The sequence below is a fragment of the Rousettus aegyptiacus genome, unplaced genomic scaffold, assembly GCF_014176215.1.
Source record: "Rousettus aegyptiacus isolate mRouAeg1 unplaced genomic scaffold, mRouAeg1.p scaffold_m13_p_1, whole genome shotgun sequence".
NCBI classification, from domain to species: Eukaryota; Metazoa; Chordata; class Mammalia; order Chiroptera; family Pteropodidae; genus Rousettus; species Rousettus aegyptiacus.
In genome coordinates this window covers 170,142,273-170,158,732 of record NW_023416284.1, presented here as the reverse complement: position 1 = coordinate 170,158,732, position 16,460 = coordinate 170,142,273, and the positions used below count along the sequence as shown (strand labels likewise).

The 16,460-nt window shown below is 35.6% G+C and overlaps 1 protein-coding gene across 8 annotated transcripts in view; it reads right to left on the bottom strand.

Moving 5' to 3' along the window:
- The window catches only part of UTRN (utrophin), a 446,823-nt gene that overhangs the window by 85,459 nt on the left and 344,904 nt on the right, over positions 1-16,460 (bottom strand). For all 8 annotated transcript variants that reach the window (XM_036222314.1, XM_036222327.1, XM_036222319.1 and 5 more), the window contains 2 exons: positions 7,289-7,557; positions 1,879-2,025 (listed from right to left, as the gene is read on the bottom strand). In XM_036222314.1, the coding sequence (XP_036078207.1) occupies positions 1,879-2,025; positions 7,289-7,557 (416 nt within the window). The remainder of the gene's footprint in view (positions 1-1,878; positions 2,026-7,288; positions 7,558-16,460) is intronic.

Below are 16,460 nucleotides of genomic sequence, written 5' to 3'. Positions count from 1 at the left end.
CACAGCGATACAGGGAGAAAGAAGTCTAAAATACTCCAAGGGGGAAAACAGATAAACAGAGAGATGACAGAATTAGATGATAGAAGATAGACAGACAAGAGACATATGAGTATGAAATGTCTTCCTTTTCCTCCAAGTTTGTATCTAATCATCTTAATCAGGGAGTATTCAAGTACCAACAGATCAATATACCCTGTATATTTGTTTACACACATTGTATAGTTAGTTGTCTACATTACAAAAATGCAAAGAGTTGGCACATTGAGAAACTAATTGCCAATTAATAATAATTGCATTCAGCCTACTGACATTTCCATGCCCTTTTTTCCTGGTCTTTTTCTATGTAGCGCTAGTCAGCTGTTCCACTTAGATTCCCAATCTTATTTTCAGCTGCCTCTAAATGAAACGTGTATCTCTGGCTCACTGGACAGCTTTAATTTCTTCTAATTAGTTATTTAAATTGTATTAGCAAGTACTTTGTTTTGTTAGGGCCAAAAAGCATTCAAATGCCACACTTAACATTCAGGAAGAGAAAAGAAGATGCTGCTCCTGAAATTAAACAATGTTGTCTGCTAGCATAGATTTTCCCCTCTCTTATTCAACCATCAATTGACATCTGAGCTCTAGTAGTTACCAGGCTCAGAGATAAGGATGACAGAACACATATTTTCTTCCAAGCATAACATATTCCCTGACTTCTAATCTTTGGAGATGGTGATAACAGAAGCAGAATGGGAAGGAATCAAGATGGACCACAGGAACACTTACATGAGGATGATGAATTAGAGAAATAAAGCAGAAGTTTTTTAAAAAAAGCATATAGGTCAAACACTTCTGTGTTCCATTCACTAGAAAAGCATGCATGAGTTTAACATATCCTGCCTTACTAATCCCAGATTTTGAAAACTCTTTTCATAGACAAAATAAGACTACCTAATGCTATACAACTCATTTCTTACCTCTTCAATTTCATAAAGAAAATAGGAACCATTGGGTGTTTTAATGTTTGAATTAATTCAGGAAATCTATTATATTGTATTATATCTTTAAAATAAAATAGTTCTGTTTGCCACCTCAAAATTGCACATTTATCTCATTAAATATCACAGTTAAGTCCAAAATATACAGAGAAATTAGTAAGAATTCTTTTTTTCAAACTTCCACTCAAATTATCCTGTTAGTTTCCAGACATGGGGAAATGATTATTACGACTCTCAGGAACTGGCATTGAATGTAACAAAGCTTCACAAAGACTGCTCCTGAAATGATGATTGACATGGGTAGTGACTTGCAAATGCTGAACCCTAGTTATGCTAGAAAGGGTTCTTGGTTTGGCTCTATTAAATCAGGGAAAAGCAAGTAAGATCTAGGGCCATTAAAACAATTACATTAAGGCAGCTAAGATCTCAGGGCTAAAGGTAAACACCGGAATAGTATAAATGTGCTAGCTGGAAAGCTTGAGCCAGATACCTAAATAGCATGCAGTTGGAAGAAGAATGAAGATCCTCTTTAACTTTTCTAAAGAAATAAAAAATACATGATTAAAGTAAGAAAAATGACTCTTAATAAGCCATTATGGGAAAAATCTTTCTGTGACCTACTATAGGTTTCAATTACGATGATTTAGTTGACCTTTTGCAATTTTCTATAAATATCATGTGAGTAGTACATCAAAAAATTACATTAAAACTTATAAATAAATGAGGCCTTTGGGTTCAAGATACTAAAAGACAACTGATGTCACAAGCTATGAGTCCATTATCAAATATGACCAATAAATAAACAAATAAAAATGATGGTGGATGGTAGAACAGTGAGGTAAAGTTTAAGGACCCACCAGGGTGTAAACCGAGATTATGAAGAGGAATAAGCTGATACCTGCAGAAGTTTCCACCGCATGTTAAGGTCATCTAGCTGGCGAGACATCTTCACAGATGGGTGGAGATCAAGTGGAGACAGTTGACTCGATAAATCATTCACTGTTTTAACTTTTAAGTTGATCGGTGCAATTTCTTCTCTAAATGCCTGGAAGAAAAGGACACAAATAACGTCATCAAAGAATGTAAGCAAAGGTAGTATTCTGAACTTTTCTTCAAACAAAATGGCAAGAGCAGCTGAGAGGCCAACTGCAGTGGCTCATTCAACAAAAAAGCGGACTCAGTTCAGGTCTTCAGCAACCAGGGCCACCAGCTGAAGAGCAAACTCTTACAGCCCAGATACATTAAAAAGAGACATGAAGAGAAAAATTATAATGTGAACATTTAAATGATTATGTATTTCCTTCAAATTTTTCATTTTATGCAATTTAGTCTTAAAAAACACCACATTATCTGCTTAGCATTAATTTCTGGTTTCGATTCTATCTTAAATTTTCTTTCATATTTTCCTTCTTCTTTCTTTTTTAACACGGCTATCTGAATATTTTTTCACCTATGCAACAACTTGATTTGAATAAATTTCCATTTAAAATTAATCTAGAAAGTGGCCAATAAAAACCACTTTCCTAACCACAAAAATACTATGCTTATTATATACCGTAGAGATAAGGTCTGTCCCTTTTAATGAAAACATTTGTGATCACTATCTGTGGTTAGAGGTGGGGCAGGAAGAATGAAGTCTATGAAAAAAGAGGCGAATGAAACAGAACTGACGAATGTCACTTCCGGGCACCGTACAGAAAGTTGGTTTGGCTGGGGTGGGGAGTGTATGTTACTTAAGAGAAGGAAAAAAAAAACTGACGGCCAATGACAATACTATGTCTTCTGAGAGCCAACAGAGCAATGAAAATACTAAGTTTTCTCTGTTCTTCACATTATTCTACCTGCCTCTATGTTCATGTTTTCTTTTTCCAACAAAGTCTCTGCCTAGATCCTATTGATCCTTTAAGAGACTCAGCTCAAGTACCCCATCCATCCATCCCATTTCAGAGGAGATTTCCCTGAGGCCTTTCTCTGACCAGTCTTACTCAGAGGCATCTCCCATGTGTCCCCCCAGCATGCTCCTGGCTCGTCTAACCCAGCCAGGTCTTCCAGTCTAGACATACAAATTGGGATTGATAATGGAGGCCATACTGGTTGTTTGGGGCCATAAGAACCAGGTGTTATATATCTTAAATATCATTCCTTATCAGAGCTCTTTGTATTTTATATTATAGCATCCATAGTCATAATGCCACCCATGTAGAATGTAAGCTTCTTGAGAACAGATACCCTCCAGTATTCAGCACAAAGTTTTACAAGACAAGAGGGGTAGAATTTCTTTCTACTAACGAATCCCACAAAAATGATAGTTGAGGCAAGATTAAACCAATATGGAAGTGGGAACAGAATTGGGTTCTAAAAAAAAACTGTATATTTCAATTCTTTGGCAAATCATTAAATTAGAGCTAACCATGTACCAAACTTAACTTACAGGTATTACGTGCTGTGAACTTACTATGAGATTCATTCCTCAGGTTTTATCATTTTTACAATTCCTACCTCTTAAGAGACTAGGCATTTGTCTGTGGTTCCCTACTCTTTCTTCTTCTCTTCACCACTCTTAAGTTTCATTAATGAAATAATATACCTTAAAGTGCTTTTAAGACTATGAAGTTTTATTTAAAAACTGCGAGTATTAATTTGGCTTCCTCCTTATAATTATAAAAAGAAAGCCACTTTAATCACTTCCCTTCTCTCTTCCAAACTTTTCTACTTACCTTATGTAACATGTATAGGCAAAAAATAATCATGATTGATAAACATCAAAATAAAACTATAACTTTATTTTTTAAAAGGAAATTAATTCTAGGTAAATCAGAGAATGTGCTTTAGGATGTCAAAATTTTTTAATATGCCCAAAAGCCACGTGAAGTTCAAGGTAGAGGAGTCAGTAAAGATACATGTGGAGCCAGTTGGAGTGAAAGACACAAATGTTGGAGGTAGCACTGTAAAAATGACACTGGACAGAGTGAACATAAAAGCCAACATGCAAAAAAAAGGTAAGGAATGTCGCCAGAACCTAAAGACATCAGCACTTCAAAATCCAGCAGAAGGCAAGCCACGAAGATGTGTGAATTGCTGCAAAATGGAACGAGAAGGAATTCAGAGTTGTGTTCGTCTTTCTCCATGGCTTGCAGATGTTGGTGTTTCATGGATGACAGAAAGTGCACCCACAAACAGGTACGCAAACATTTTTTTCAATGAGAAAAGCAGTTACGTGATAACAAGGCATTCCGCTAATATAAATCTAAGAAACTGACAGTTAAAATAGAAGCATGGGTCAGAGAACAGTGGGAGTTAGGGTGGGGCAAGAGAATTTTTCGGCTAGAACTTTGAAGAGACCTGGCCTCCTTCAAATTCAGTTTGAGAATAATTGCAGAACTCAAATCCATTCAGGTTTCTTCGGTTGTGACTTTCATGTTACACATTAATATTCTCTACTTGAGTACCTTGGAGGACTTGAGAATTTTCATCAGCTTTTTAAATCAATGTCTTTGTGAAATGCTAAAATGGAGGTATTAAAGAGTAAAATGGAGGTATTAAAGAGTAAAATGAAGTGCTGGAAAATATTTCAAATTTATATACTCTTAAATAACCAATTTTCTTTCAAAAGATAAGAAAATTTCTAATTAGATTTAAGACAGATTTAAAAAAAAATCTTCCAGAGTAATAAACATGTTTTAACTTTTCCTCTGTACAAATAATATTTTTTTCTTAAAGCCACAGTTAAAAACATTAAAAAGACCTTTGATAAACAAGGTCTATAAGTTTTATTTCTGCTGTTGTGGTCTTTTTTTTATGGCAACAACAACAACAAAAAACCATTAAGAAAGTTTATCTTATGGTCTTTAAGAGCTTCTGAATTAAGGGGCTTGAAATAAAGCAGATTTTAAAATGGTTTCAGATCTTCCATGTGTTCTAATATGAAGAAGCAATTTATCATGTCTTGGCTGTACTTCCCTATAGGAGATTAAAAATCTATGTGGTCTTTCTTGCTGTCAAAACAGACACATCTGCTAGTATTAAAGGTGATGATTGGCAGCCTGTTGACAGATAAGAATCCCAAACCCATCTCCTGCTAGAGGGTGTGTATTCTGCAAATGAGAATGACTGAGGATAATTTTAGGAAGTTAAAATTATTTGATTATCCCAAGATTTTGTTTCCTAGTTGCTCTGGCATATTTAATAATATTTAACAATCATCAGTACTTAACTTTAATCTGCCTATAGCTTCAAAGGGATTTGGGGTGTACGTCAGAACACATGTAAAGCACCCCAGACTTTGAATCTATTTTATTAGGCTTGATGAAATTTAGATTTTTATTTTCTTTTTTCCTAATAAGATGTTAAAATATTTTAATGCACAGCTTATTCCTTTCTCTTAAATGTTAGTTGTAATTTTCCTAGCTTTCCACTTAAGCAGAGATTTGAACAAAAGGATTTGGATGTAGAGGTGGATAGTTCCTTTAATCAAATGGGATTAATAACTCCAAAACTTTTAGACCTTTAATAACTAACCCCAGATATAACTTTTCATTTTTCATCCAACACTATCATCCTATATTAAAAATTGACACTTTTCAAATTCAAATGGATAAATTCTTGCTCCAAGCAAGAGGCATTTTACAGTCCAAAAGAATATACTTTTTGTAAACCACTGACTTAAAGATGTTCAGTGTCTAAAACTATCTTTTAAAATATAAGAAGTGTGCAACTTCTAAAGAAGTTTTATTTTTAGTTGGTAATTTTAAACTCAGGACCATCCATCAAAATGGTTTTTAGGATACTTGAGTTGTAGAAAGACAATTTAATTCACACGGTGGCTGGGAACTTATGTATATTTAAAATGAAAGATGCCAAGCACCAATACACTTTTAGTAATAATATTTTTAGGTTTAAAATTTAACATGAAAGTTTTAAAGCTTTGAATTCAAATAGTTGATCAAAATTGTACTTAATTATATTATCATAAATGAGGTCTCTACAAAGAAAAACAGAAAAAACTCTTGAAAACTCTGCCACTTACTAGCTATGTGGGTTTAAGCATTATCTTCAGCTTCATCATTTTTAAAATGACCATTTATAATAATAATAATAATACCTATAATAATGATAGTACATTATAATACTGTAATAGTCCAATATAGTATAATAATAATACCTACTTTTCAGTTAACATGGGGGTTAAAAGAGATATCTGTGTAAGCTGATTAAGAACAGCTCTTGGCACAGAGTAAGCCTCAATAAATGCTAGCTGTTATACTCTTCCTATGTCTATACATACACGCATGTATTCATGTAATTTGCCTACGTATTCAATTAATTTCTTAGACCTTTCTCCTCTCCCTATTCAGCCACATGCACACAAACAAAGGGAGAGCATTATCTAATACCTATGCACATAAGAGGAATGTCTTTTGCAATAAAAATCCCATTTGTGATAGATATTTCTAGTCTAACACCTTCTGATTTTTCATTGGTTTAGTTTTTATTTGATTTACTAGTATATAGTATACTATGCTTTTACAAACCCCACTACACTCTAAATCTGTTATTTGTGTCTCTTATTGACTAAAATCCATTAACTTTTTTTCCCCCTCAATATATTCTGGAACATAGGTGCCCATGGGGTCTAGAAGACAGGTCTAACATCCTTATCTCTGGGCATTTCCTGAATACCAACAGAATTTACAGCTGAAGAAATCCTTTATTAATATACTCAGATAAAGAGATAAAATGTGGAGATAAGAATTCCCAAGACAACAGTACACTTTTGATTAACATTCTAAATCCAACTACCAATTTACAGAAAATGCAGAGTAGGGGGGAACCTGTCAGACTATACCATGTGGATGCCACTCAGCGAAATCCAAGCTGTGAAAAACACTATTAAAAAAACAAACAAACAAACAAACAAAAAACAATTGTTTCTTTAACAAATACATTGCAAAAAAAAAAAAAAAGATGAGAAATCTGGATATTAAAAGGGACTTCAAAATATTTCTTAACCAAGTTTAGCGGATGCACAGTTAAGTGAAATAAAATATGAAAAAAAATGAAAGTAAATTATTGTAAAAGTCGCATCAATTGTAATGTGGGGGAGGTAAGGGGTCCTGATGGTGACGGGCATATGGACACCATCTGCTGTGACTGGAAATGTTCTATACCCTGATTTTGAGGGGGGCTGTAATGATGTTGCCCTTACAACAATCCCTTATAACAATTTATACGTGTAGCTCTCTTTACTTGTGCTATATTTAACAGTAAAACATTTCTTAACATCCTTTATTGAAGGCAGTGATGCTGACCGTGGTTTTTTCAATGTGATCCTGCAGCGAGTCGATGAGTAAGTCGCCCACGGGCTTCCAGCCATTTCGCACAGCCTCTGCCTCCTTCATGTCAGCGTCCAGGTCATCCATGGCGCCCTGCAGGTCTCTGAGTTTCTCCAACGCCTTGTCCACCTGCTTTTGCCAATTACTAGTAACAGCATTCAGACTCTCCCACTTCTCTTTAACTTCAGAAGACTGTTTGCGCATGGCTTTGGCAATCTTTTGGGCTTTCTCCTCAGGAGTCAATTCTGTGATTTAAAAAAAAAAAAAGAAAGAAAAGAAAAGAACAATATTTGGAAGCTTGATCGACTCTATACTCTCTATAGCCAAGTGTGAAGACCACCTTTTGAAGGGCTGCTACCAGGGTACACAGAGGCAGAGTTACACTAACCATGGGAAGAAAAAAACTTTTTTATACTTCTCCCACTAACTCTTTGCTATTTCTCAAAAGAAGAAAATGGTTACTCAGAGTAATAAGTGGCCCAGTGGTTTCGGTGACTTGTGAGTTTTAATATATTTGCAAACTTTGAAATGTCACAAAATAAGTCAAGAAATAAACCTATTTTTCTTTAACATAAATTTAGTTATGTAAAAACCCAAAGATAGTTTTTCATTTCATTGTCCTCAAGAAAAATGGCAAGTATAATTAAGAGAGAAAGAACTTTATGTTATAAGGAAAAACTCTGAGAAAATAAGATTAATTTATTGTGTTCCTAAAAAAAAAAAAAGTCACTGAAGACAAATAACATATCTTGGACACTTTATCACTGCTGAGTCTGTTTAGCGGTTCATCTCATTTTCTGTAGTCTAGAATGAGTACAGCACATCACAAACATTTCAAGAGAAAAACAGTCAAGATTTCAAGGACTATCCTAATTATTAATAGAGCAAGAAGGTTTCCAGAATGTCTGAAGTTAAATTTTCAGATAGATTGAAGGCAGGCATAATTCAAGGCCCTGTCTCAGGATGGGGACAGGAAGAGAGGAAGAGCCTAGGAGATAAGCAAAAGATACAGAAAGAAATAAAAGTCAAATTCAAAGCCAACGGTCAGAAACAGAGATGAGAAGCTGATAAGACAAGGGCAAAGGAATCTGATGGACACAGAGCAGACATTTTGAAAGCGGGTTAGGTAAGATCACCAGCTAAACGCTCCTGGGCCTCATCACCCTCAACAGCTGGGGACGTCTCCATTCCTATGGAGATGCTCTGATAGCTGTCCTGCTTATCCACTGGAAACAGAGGCAATCAAGGTATACTGCAGATCACTTTAAGATAGAAACACATATTCTTTGTGATAGCATCTCATCTTTTAGTATCAGTCACATTAGCAAGATCACTTCACCTCAAAACATTCCAAACCATCGTAAAAAGAACTTGAGTTCATTAAACTTCCTGTTAAGATGAACTTCCGGGGGGTAAGATGAACGGAATTAACTCTCCTAAGCTATAACTTTCATATTTAACATAAATTTGTCTGCCTGTCTTTATTTAAATACTATTTAAAAGTCAAGTCAAAGGAGAAAGAACACATATTTTTTATCTATCTAAATTTCCAGACATCAAAATTTAGACTTAAAAACAGCTATAATAAATCTCTGGGAACCAAATGGACTATGAAGAATTTAGTAACCAGAGAACTCTGCATTGCACAACTGAAGTGCCATGGCAACTGAACTGATTACAACAAGAAGAAGTGTTATGATAGGTGGTTAGACTAAAAATACCAGCAAAAGATAAATATGGAAAATAAGTGAATTAGAGACTCAGCTTCAAGGAATGCTTAAGCTCAGTATAGTCTAGCACAACAGTCAGGGAGGAATTAAGAAGCCTAAAGGGAATTTTTACAAAAACACCAAAAACACAGTGAAGAAAGGAAAGCCTCTTCAATAAATGGTGCTGGAAAAATTGGAATGCCACCTGCTAAAGAATGAAACTATACTGTTGTCTATCACCACACACCAAAATTAACTCCAAATGGATTAAAGACCTGAATATAAGACCTGAAACAATAAAATGCATAGAAGAAAACATAGGAACTAAACTGAAGGACCTTGGATTTAAAGAGGATTTTATGAATTTGACCTCGAAGGCAAGGGAAGTAAAAGCAAAAATAAATGAATGGGACTACATCTAACTAAAAAGCTTCTGCTCAGCAAAAGAAATTATCAACAAAGTAAAGAGACAACCACTCGAATGGGAAAATATATTTGCAAGCAACACCTCCGAAAAGGGCCTAATATCCAAAATATACAAAGAACTCATACAATTCAATAACAACAAAAAAACAAACGATCCAATCAAAAATTGGGCAGAGGACCAGAACAGACGTACAAATGTCCAATAAATATATGAAAAGATGCTCGACATCACTAGCTATTAGGGAAATGCAAATCAAAACCACAATAAGATACCATCTCACACCTGTTAGAATAGCTGTAACTAACAGGACAAGTAATAACAAATGTTGGAGAGGATGCAAAGGAAAAGGAACCCTGCTGGTGGGACTGCAAATTGGTATAACCACTATGAAAAACAGTAGGGAGGTTCCTCAAAAAACGAAAAATTGATCTACCATATGATCCAGCGATCCCTCTACTGGATATTTATCCGAAAGACATGAAAACTCATATCCGGAAAGATATTTGCACAACGATGTTCATAGCAGCATTATTCACAGTGGCCAGGGCATGGAAGCAACTGAAGTGTCCTATGATAGATGACTGGCTGAAGAAGCTGTGGTACATATATACAATGGAATATTACTCAGCCATAAGAAGAGATGAAATACTGCTGTTTATGACAACATGGATGGATCTCGAGATAATCATGCTAAGAGAAATAAGCCAGACAGAAAAAGTTGAAAATCACATGATATCACTTATATGTGGGATATAAACCTAAAAGCATCAAATGAACAGGACAAACAAACAGAGACTCATGGACATGGACTATAAACTAGTAGTTACCAGAGGGTATGGGGGAGGGGTGAGGGGGGAAGTAGACGGGGTAAAAGGGGTCAAATATGTGGTGACAGAAAAAAATCTAACTATGGAGGATGAACACACAGTGTTAAAGTGTACAGCTGAAACTTATTGCCTTAGTGTTAAAGTGTACAGCTGAAACTTATTGGATTTCATTAACCAATGTCACCATAAAAAACAAACAAACAAACAAAAACAAAAGAAGTCTGGAGAAAAGCCCTAAAATGTGCAACATGTCAAGATTCTGAGGGTCCCGAGATTAAACTTTGGGAGACAAGGTATGTCATTAGGCAAACTTTATTTAAACTCTTATACCTTCGAGATGTTTAGAAAATGATAAGTATATAATATTTATATTATATGTAATTTATTTCATATTAATATTAAATGCCACATGTGAGATGGAAAAAATGATTCTTAAATAGTCTGATGAGATAGGGAGTTGATCATTTTTCTAATGGTAACACCTGCGTGTGTTAATAAGTCACTTGGGCTTTTTTAAAGATATGTTCTAAGTGCTTTTGTTTCATGTTTGTTAAAACAAAAGTATGGTACCAATTTCAGAACAGACAACTTAATTATGACGATATTCCTTGGATAAAGTAAAAATTGTTTCTGAGTCAGTCACTGAATAACCTGGCGTAGAGACACACAGCTTCTTTGTCCTATAACAAAATACTCGATGCTGGCTATGACTTTCTGTCTTCTCTTAATGTAAAATCTTTTGATTGAGCAATCCTTTTGTAGCATTTATTATATAATCCCCACGCAAACAGCTACTCGGAAAAGAAGAAAAGCTTTATGTTCAATTCACCATCTGTTTTCCAGAAAGGAAACATAGTAACTAATCACAGTCAGGATGAAAGTCCCTCCCATTGCAGCAACAATCTCCGCTTAATGCAAACTTTACACCAAGAACAGAGTGAGGCACGTAACCAAACAAAAACTCTCTAGGACATCTGCGAAACAGGTCGTAAGAAGCAACATGTGAAATACCAACTTATGACAATTTGGAGTGAGAAACCAGGCAATCAAATTAAAACAGCAAAAAAGCAGAAAAGACGAAAATAATAAAGGGAAATAATTACATTGAAAAATCCTCTTGTTATTTGAAAATCAAAGGACAAAGTATACTTCAAATTTTGCGATAAACTCTAAGAGCTCTGCACAAGAGTGGAGAGTCTTCTAGACCAGTGGTTCTGAATTCTGGTGACATATTAGAAACCACCTGAAAATTGGTTTGTTTTTAAATGCTGATCCCCAGGGGCCCTACCCCAAAATATTAAAAGTGTCTGACTTAGTGGGTCAAGGGTGAAGGGCAGCACGGATGTATTTTTAAAAGCTCTCCAGGTGACTGTGATGTGTTGCCAGGACAGAGCACCAAGATCCCATTGGCTCATCAGTTGATTCCTCTGGTCCCTGCTGATGATGCTCAACAGAGTTATTTCCACTCCAGTGAGCTGTTGTGTCATTCCCAAGCAGAGCAGAGCCATAGAAACTGAAGGCCAGAGAGCAAAGGAAGTTCAGTGATAAGAGAGTAGAATCATTTGCATTTGAAAAGGCAGCAATAGTAGCTAATCTGACAGAGGAAACAGCAGACTACAACCAAATAAATTTACTGACAATTCTCAGACCAGAAATGCTTTCCAGTGTCGCTCTCCTATTCCTTATAGTGTGTGTGTGTGTGTGTGTGTGTGTGTGTGTGTGTGTGAGAGAGAGAGAGAGAGAGAGAGAGAGAGAGAGAGAGAGAGAAAGAGAGAGAGAGAATGTCAGACAGACAGACAGACAGTGGATATTTTTGAGGGGAAACACTTCGGTCTATTCTCCTCCCTTCAGGCCTTTCCATTTTACTGGCTAAACAATGAGGGTGAAATTACATTTTAATTTTTATATTTATATTCTTATATTCATGTTATATACTTGATATAATTTAATATATTATAAACATTATTATATTTATTTTACATTTATAAATTTAAAATAGCAATTTCTTTATTGTGTTGCAAAGATATTTAAGAAAGAATAGATAACTACCTTTTAGGAAGAGGAAAAGAAAAGAGAGGAGAAAGGAATGATCAACCCTGAAGTTTTCTCTTGTCCCATTATCTTTATTCTTCAAATATGCAAATCAGTTGGGTGACATTTACACCACATTTTCCTTTATACCTTTGGGAGAAAGACTGTGATATGGCTCGCTGGAATACAGGTAGAAAACCAACCTGGACCGCCTTGCCCTTCACTCTGAAGCAAGGTGCATGACCTGCTCGTCCTCATTGCACCAAGTGGGGACCCTATTTTTCTCAGGCTAGGAAAAGTAGGGTCCTGAGGCTTCTTTGCCTCTGAAATTCAATTATATAGGAAAGGCAAAGCCACCATAGAAACCTTAACAACAAAGGAGGAAAAAAAAAAAATCCCCCTTTGTATGCTTATGCAAAATTATTTTTTAATTGACAAAAAGTATGTTTCTCCCATGAAATACTAATAGAAACCTATTAGAATAAGCCCAGTGTTGTTTCTAATAAAGATTCCCCATATTTATCATATTTACTTCTTAATTATGTTACAAACAACTACTCCATTGTGATTTTTTATTCTTACAGTTTAAAGCCTTATAGCATGCATGTTTTATTGCTTTCCATCTCGGTTTTTCATGCTTCAGTGTAGAGATTTGTTGTCCTCAAGATATAATTACAGAATTGAATTGGATTGAATGGAATTTTTAGCTTCACTTTTTATTGAGAAAGCTCAACTTTATAATTTTAAGTGAAAATCTTTCTACTTATTTTTAATTCCTCCTCCTCCTCATATCCATGTAAAGCATTTATAAAAAGGGTTTTATTGTGAAAGAGGTTTTACAGTCATTTCAAGTGTGGTAATTCCAAACATCTTATTTGTACTATGTGCTTTTTTTGCATGTATGCATAATTGTACTGTTATATTTCATCAAGAGTTGAAAAGGAAACATTAAGAAAAACAAATATAGAAAAACACATATGAAAATACAGAAAAACATTCTCCAAAGTAGCATCTTAACTCCTATATAATTTGGAGCAAGGAAAGATTAGGATGTCATATGCTAGTTCCAATGCTAAGTATTTATATCATCATAGATATATTCCTTATCTCTTTGAACCTCGGTTACTATCTATTAAACTATTGACACAAGCCTGGCACATAGTAGTGCCTCAAAAAAAGTTAATTTCTTTCATTTCTTTTATTATTGTATTACTAAGACTGGGAGGTATAGACATCTATAGAGCTTTTCACAATAAGAAAACCAAGTTGATAGGCCAATAAGAATTCAAGAGAAAAAACATGTCCTCATATTTTTAGAGACTCGTCTAAACTTATTCTCTCTTCATTAACTTCCATTTCTCCCTGCTTTTCTCTCTCTTCTAATGACCAAAACATGCTTCTGATTAAAATGGGAAATAAATTCTTCTGAAAATTTCCTCTGATTACATGATTAAGATCAACTTAATCTCTTTGAAATGATCGGTGTTTAAGAGGACCCTGCCCATTGCCTATTCTACATGGTGACTGATGACAACAATTCATTATGAATCTGATTGTAAGTACATCATCAAGTGCCATTAGCTGATTACCGTAATGTTTCTAATTATGTTCACCTAATAAATTATAAAGATGACAATAGTAAGAGGCTACCCAGAGTAGATAACCGCTAATGCATAGCCGAAATCTTTCAGCGGGGGTATGATAGTATGGATCTATCCATTTTGCCAAGGGACGTCTCAAGTTCTTTTTAAAAAGGGGATGTGGGGGGGGGGGGGGACAGTGAACACAAACAGATGCATTTAGGAAAAAGCATATTCCAAAGTAAAGAATATCTTCCACAATTGCAAAATGCAAGGTATTAACAAGGGTGGGGGAGCATGGAGGGGAAACAGGAACACAGATCACACCATGGAGGGAGATAAATAGCATTTCTGATCAAAAGCGAATGAAGGTAAACTAGAGAGATCAAATACTTTTAAAAGTTATACTCTTCCAGTAAAGCGGGCCTAAGTAAATAAACCCAGCATGTAACTGAGGAAGAAGAAGGAACAGATGATTAAGATTAACCTCCAAGGAAAGGAGCAGGAACGGTGGAGAGGCCCTGGAACAGACCTAACCTGAGATCCAGCTTTCAATTTTCTATACCTGAACATTCCCTGAATTTCCTCACACTAAGGGCAGTTCTGTAACTCATTCAAGGCAGGCGTCTGTCTGGACACAGCAGGCAGGACACGGTGAACAGGACGGTAACACTGAAAGGGGAGAAGAGAAGCTGGGAAGGTAAGTTTTGGGAGGGCAAAGATATGTTTTGTTCACTGCTGCGTCATCAATATCTAGAATATCATCTGGTACAGGGTAGGCATTCAATAAGCTCTTGTTAAATAAAAGAATAAATCTCTGTCTAATATCTTTGACATGGGGAAAGAAAAAAAAAAAAAAACCTCTTCCCTTTCTCCTTCAAAAATCACAGGACGAGAGTCTTAGATTAAAAGTATTCTGTTTCTTGCCACAGTCCTGCCCATCCCTCCCCAGGCTGCTCTCCTGTGGTACACGGCGGCTAAGGATTGATCAAGAAAGGAAAGAAGTGTTGAGCTTCCTACCCAAGCTGAGCCATTCTTATAAAAGAAGTTAGGCATGTCTCATGTTTACAAACTGTCAAAATAAGTGAGGAGTTCTATGAAAGAGGAGACTGCATGCCTTTGCTAGGATTCCATTTTTTCCAAAAACGGCAAACCCTCTAATTCACTCTTGAAGCCTCCAGCTTTCAAGAGGAACAACAACAAAGTAAGTACAGCTCCACAGGAAGAGTTTAGTATCCTCTTATTCTGTGTTTAAATTTGAAAGTTACATCCCAGATGTTGATTACAATAAAATACATATATGTAAATTATTACCATCTTTTTTATGAGCCAAATGAAATTTATGGATGGTTGTAACAGTGATTAGAGAACATAACAGATGTGAACAATTCATTTTTTAAAAAAATGCTGTGTCCATAAAACTAATTTTTGTTATCATATAATTCTTCATCGGGAATGTTTAATTTGTTTATTCGAGTCGGATTTCATTACGATGATATTCATTAGCAGGCCAAAAAGTTTTTGAAACTTTTATGCAATCAATAAGGTTACTGAGGTGGCTCATTATATTTTAGGAAAGTTAAAGACTAGATTCATTACATCCATCCATACATTATAGAAACTTTAAATTGGGAGGGAACACATTGCTGCTATATAGCAAAGAGCACTGAAAACGAAAGTAACATTATAGTTTTCTGTGCTTTTTCACGCATTACAACTTTACTGATCTAATTTGGACTCGAGAAGCTAATTAAATTATTTTCTTGGTCTACAGGCCTGAAAGCAATTATTTATCTGCCAAGTTTTTATATGAAAATTAAAATGACAAAGTCTAATACTGTCTAAACACCTTCTCCCTCGGTGCTAGGAAATCAGTGAACTGGTATGTCATTCTATTAAGCAGCCTGACATTTTCAGTTAAAAAAAAAAAAAAGCAACAGTTATGAATATATTTCATTACTGTATGAAATTTTTTTAAGTAGACAAAAACAGAAAATAAAATCATGTTTCTACTGAATGATCTATAATCACTTTGATTATTGGGGTAGCTAAGATAGCAGACTATGATGGTTAGGAGCAGCAAGTTTAGCGACAAGCCTGAGTAGGGGTTTCAGGGTGGGAAGCACTTGGCTGACAGTGTGCTTCCAAACCTCTCAGTCTCAGTTTCCTCACCTGTCAAGTGGGTGGTGACGAGTATTCACACCTCAAAGAGCCGTTGTGAGAATTAAAGGAAAGAAGGCATGAAGGTGCTTGGCGATGCCCCGCACACTATAAGCACCTGATAAAAATGTTGGCTTGTGAACATCCACGTTTACTACCGTTTTGCTCCTCTCTCTTCCTTTCGGGGTGGGTTCTTTCTCCATCGAACATGTTTATACAGAGGACCTGCCCATCCCAGCAGACCCTGAGCTCCATGTTACTTGAATCTTAGAATGCACTAAATCTAAAAAAACATCTGCACCTCTCTGGCATGAGGGTGTGAAGTATATGGTCACGAGAAAAGCTAAGAAAATGAAAACTTGTGAAAAGAGGCAGAAAGAAAGACATGGAGAAAAGGCTTCTGGGTGGCATTCC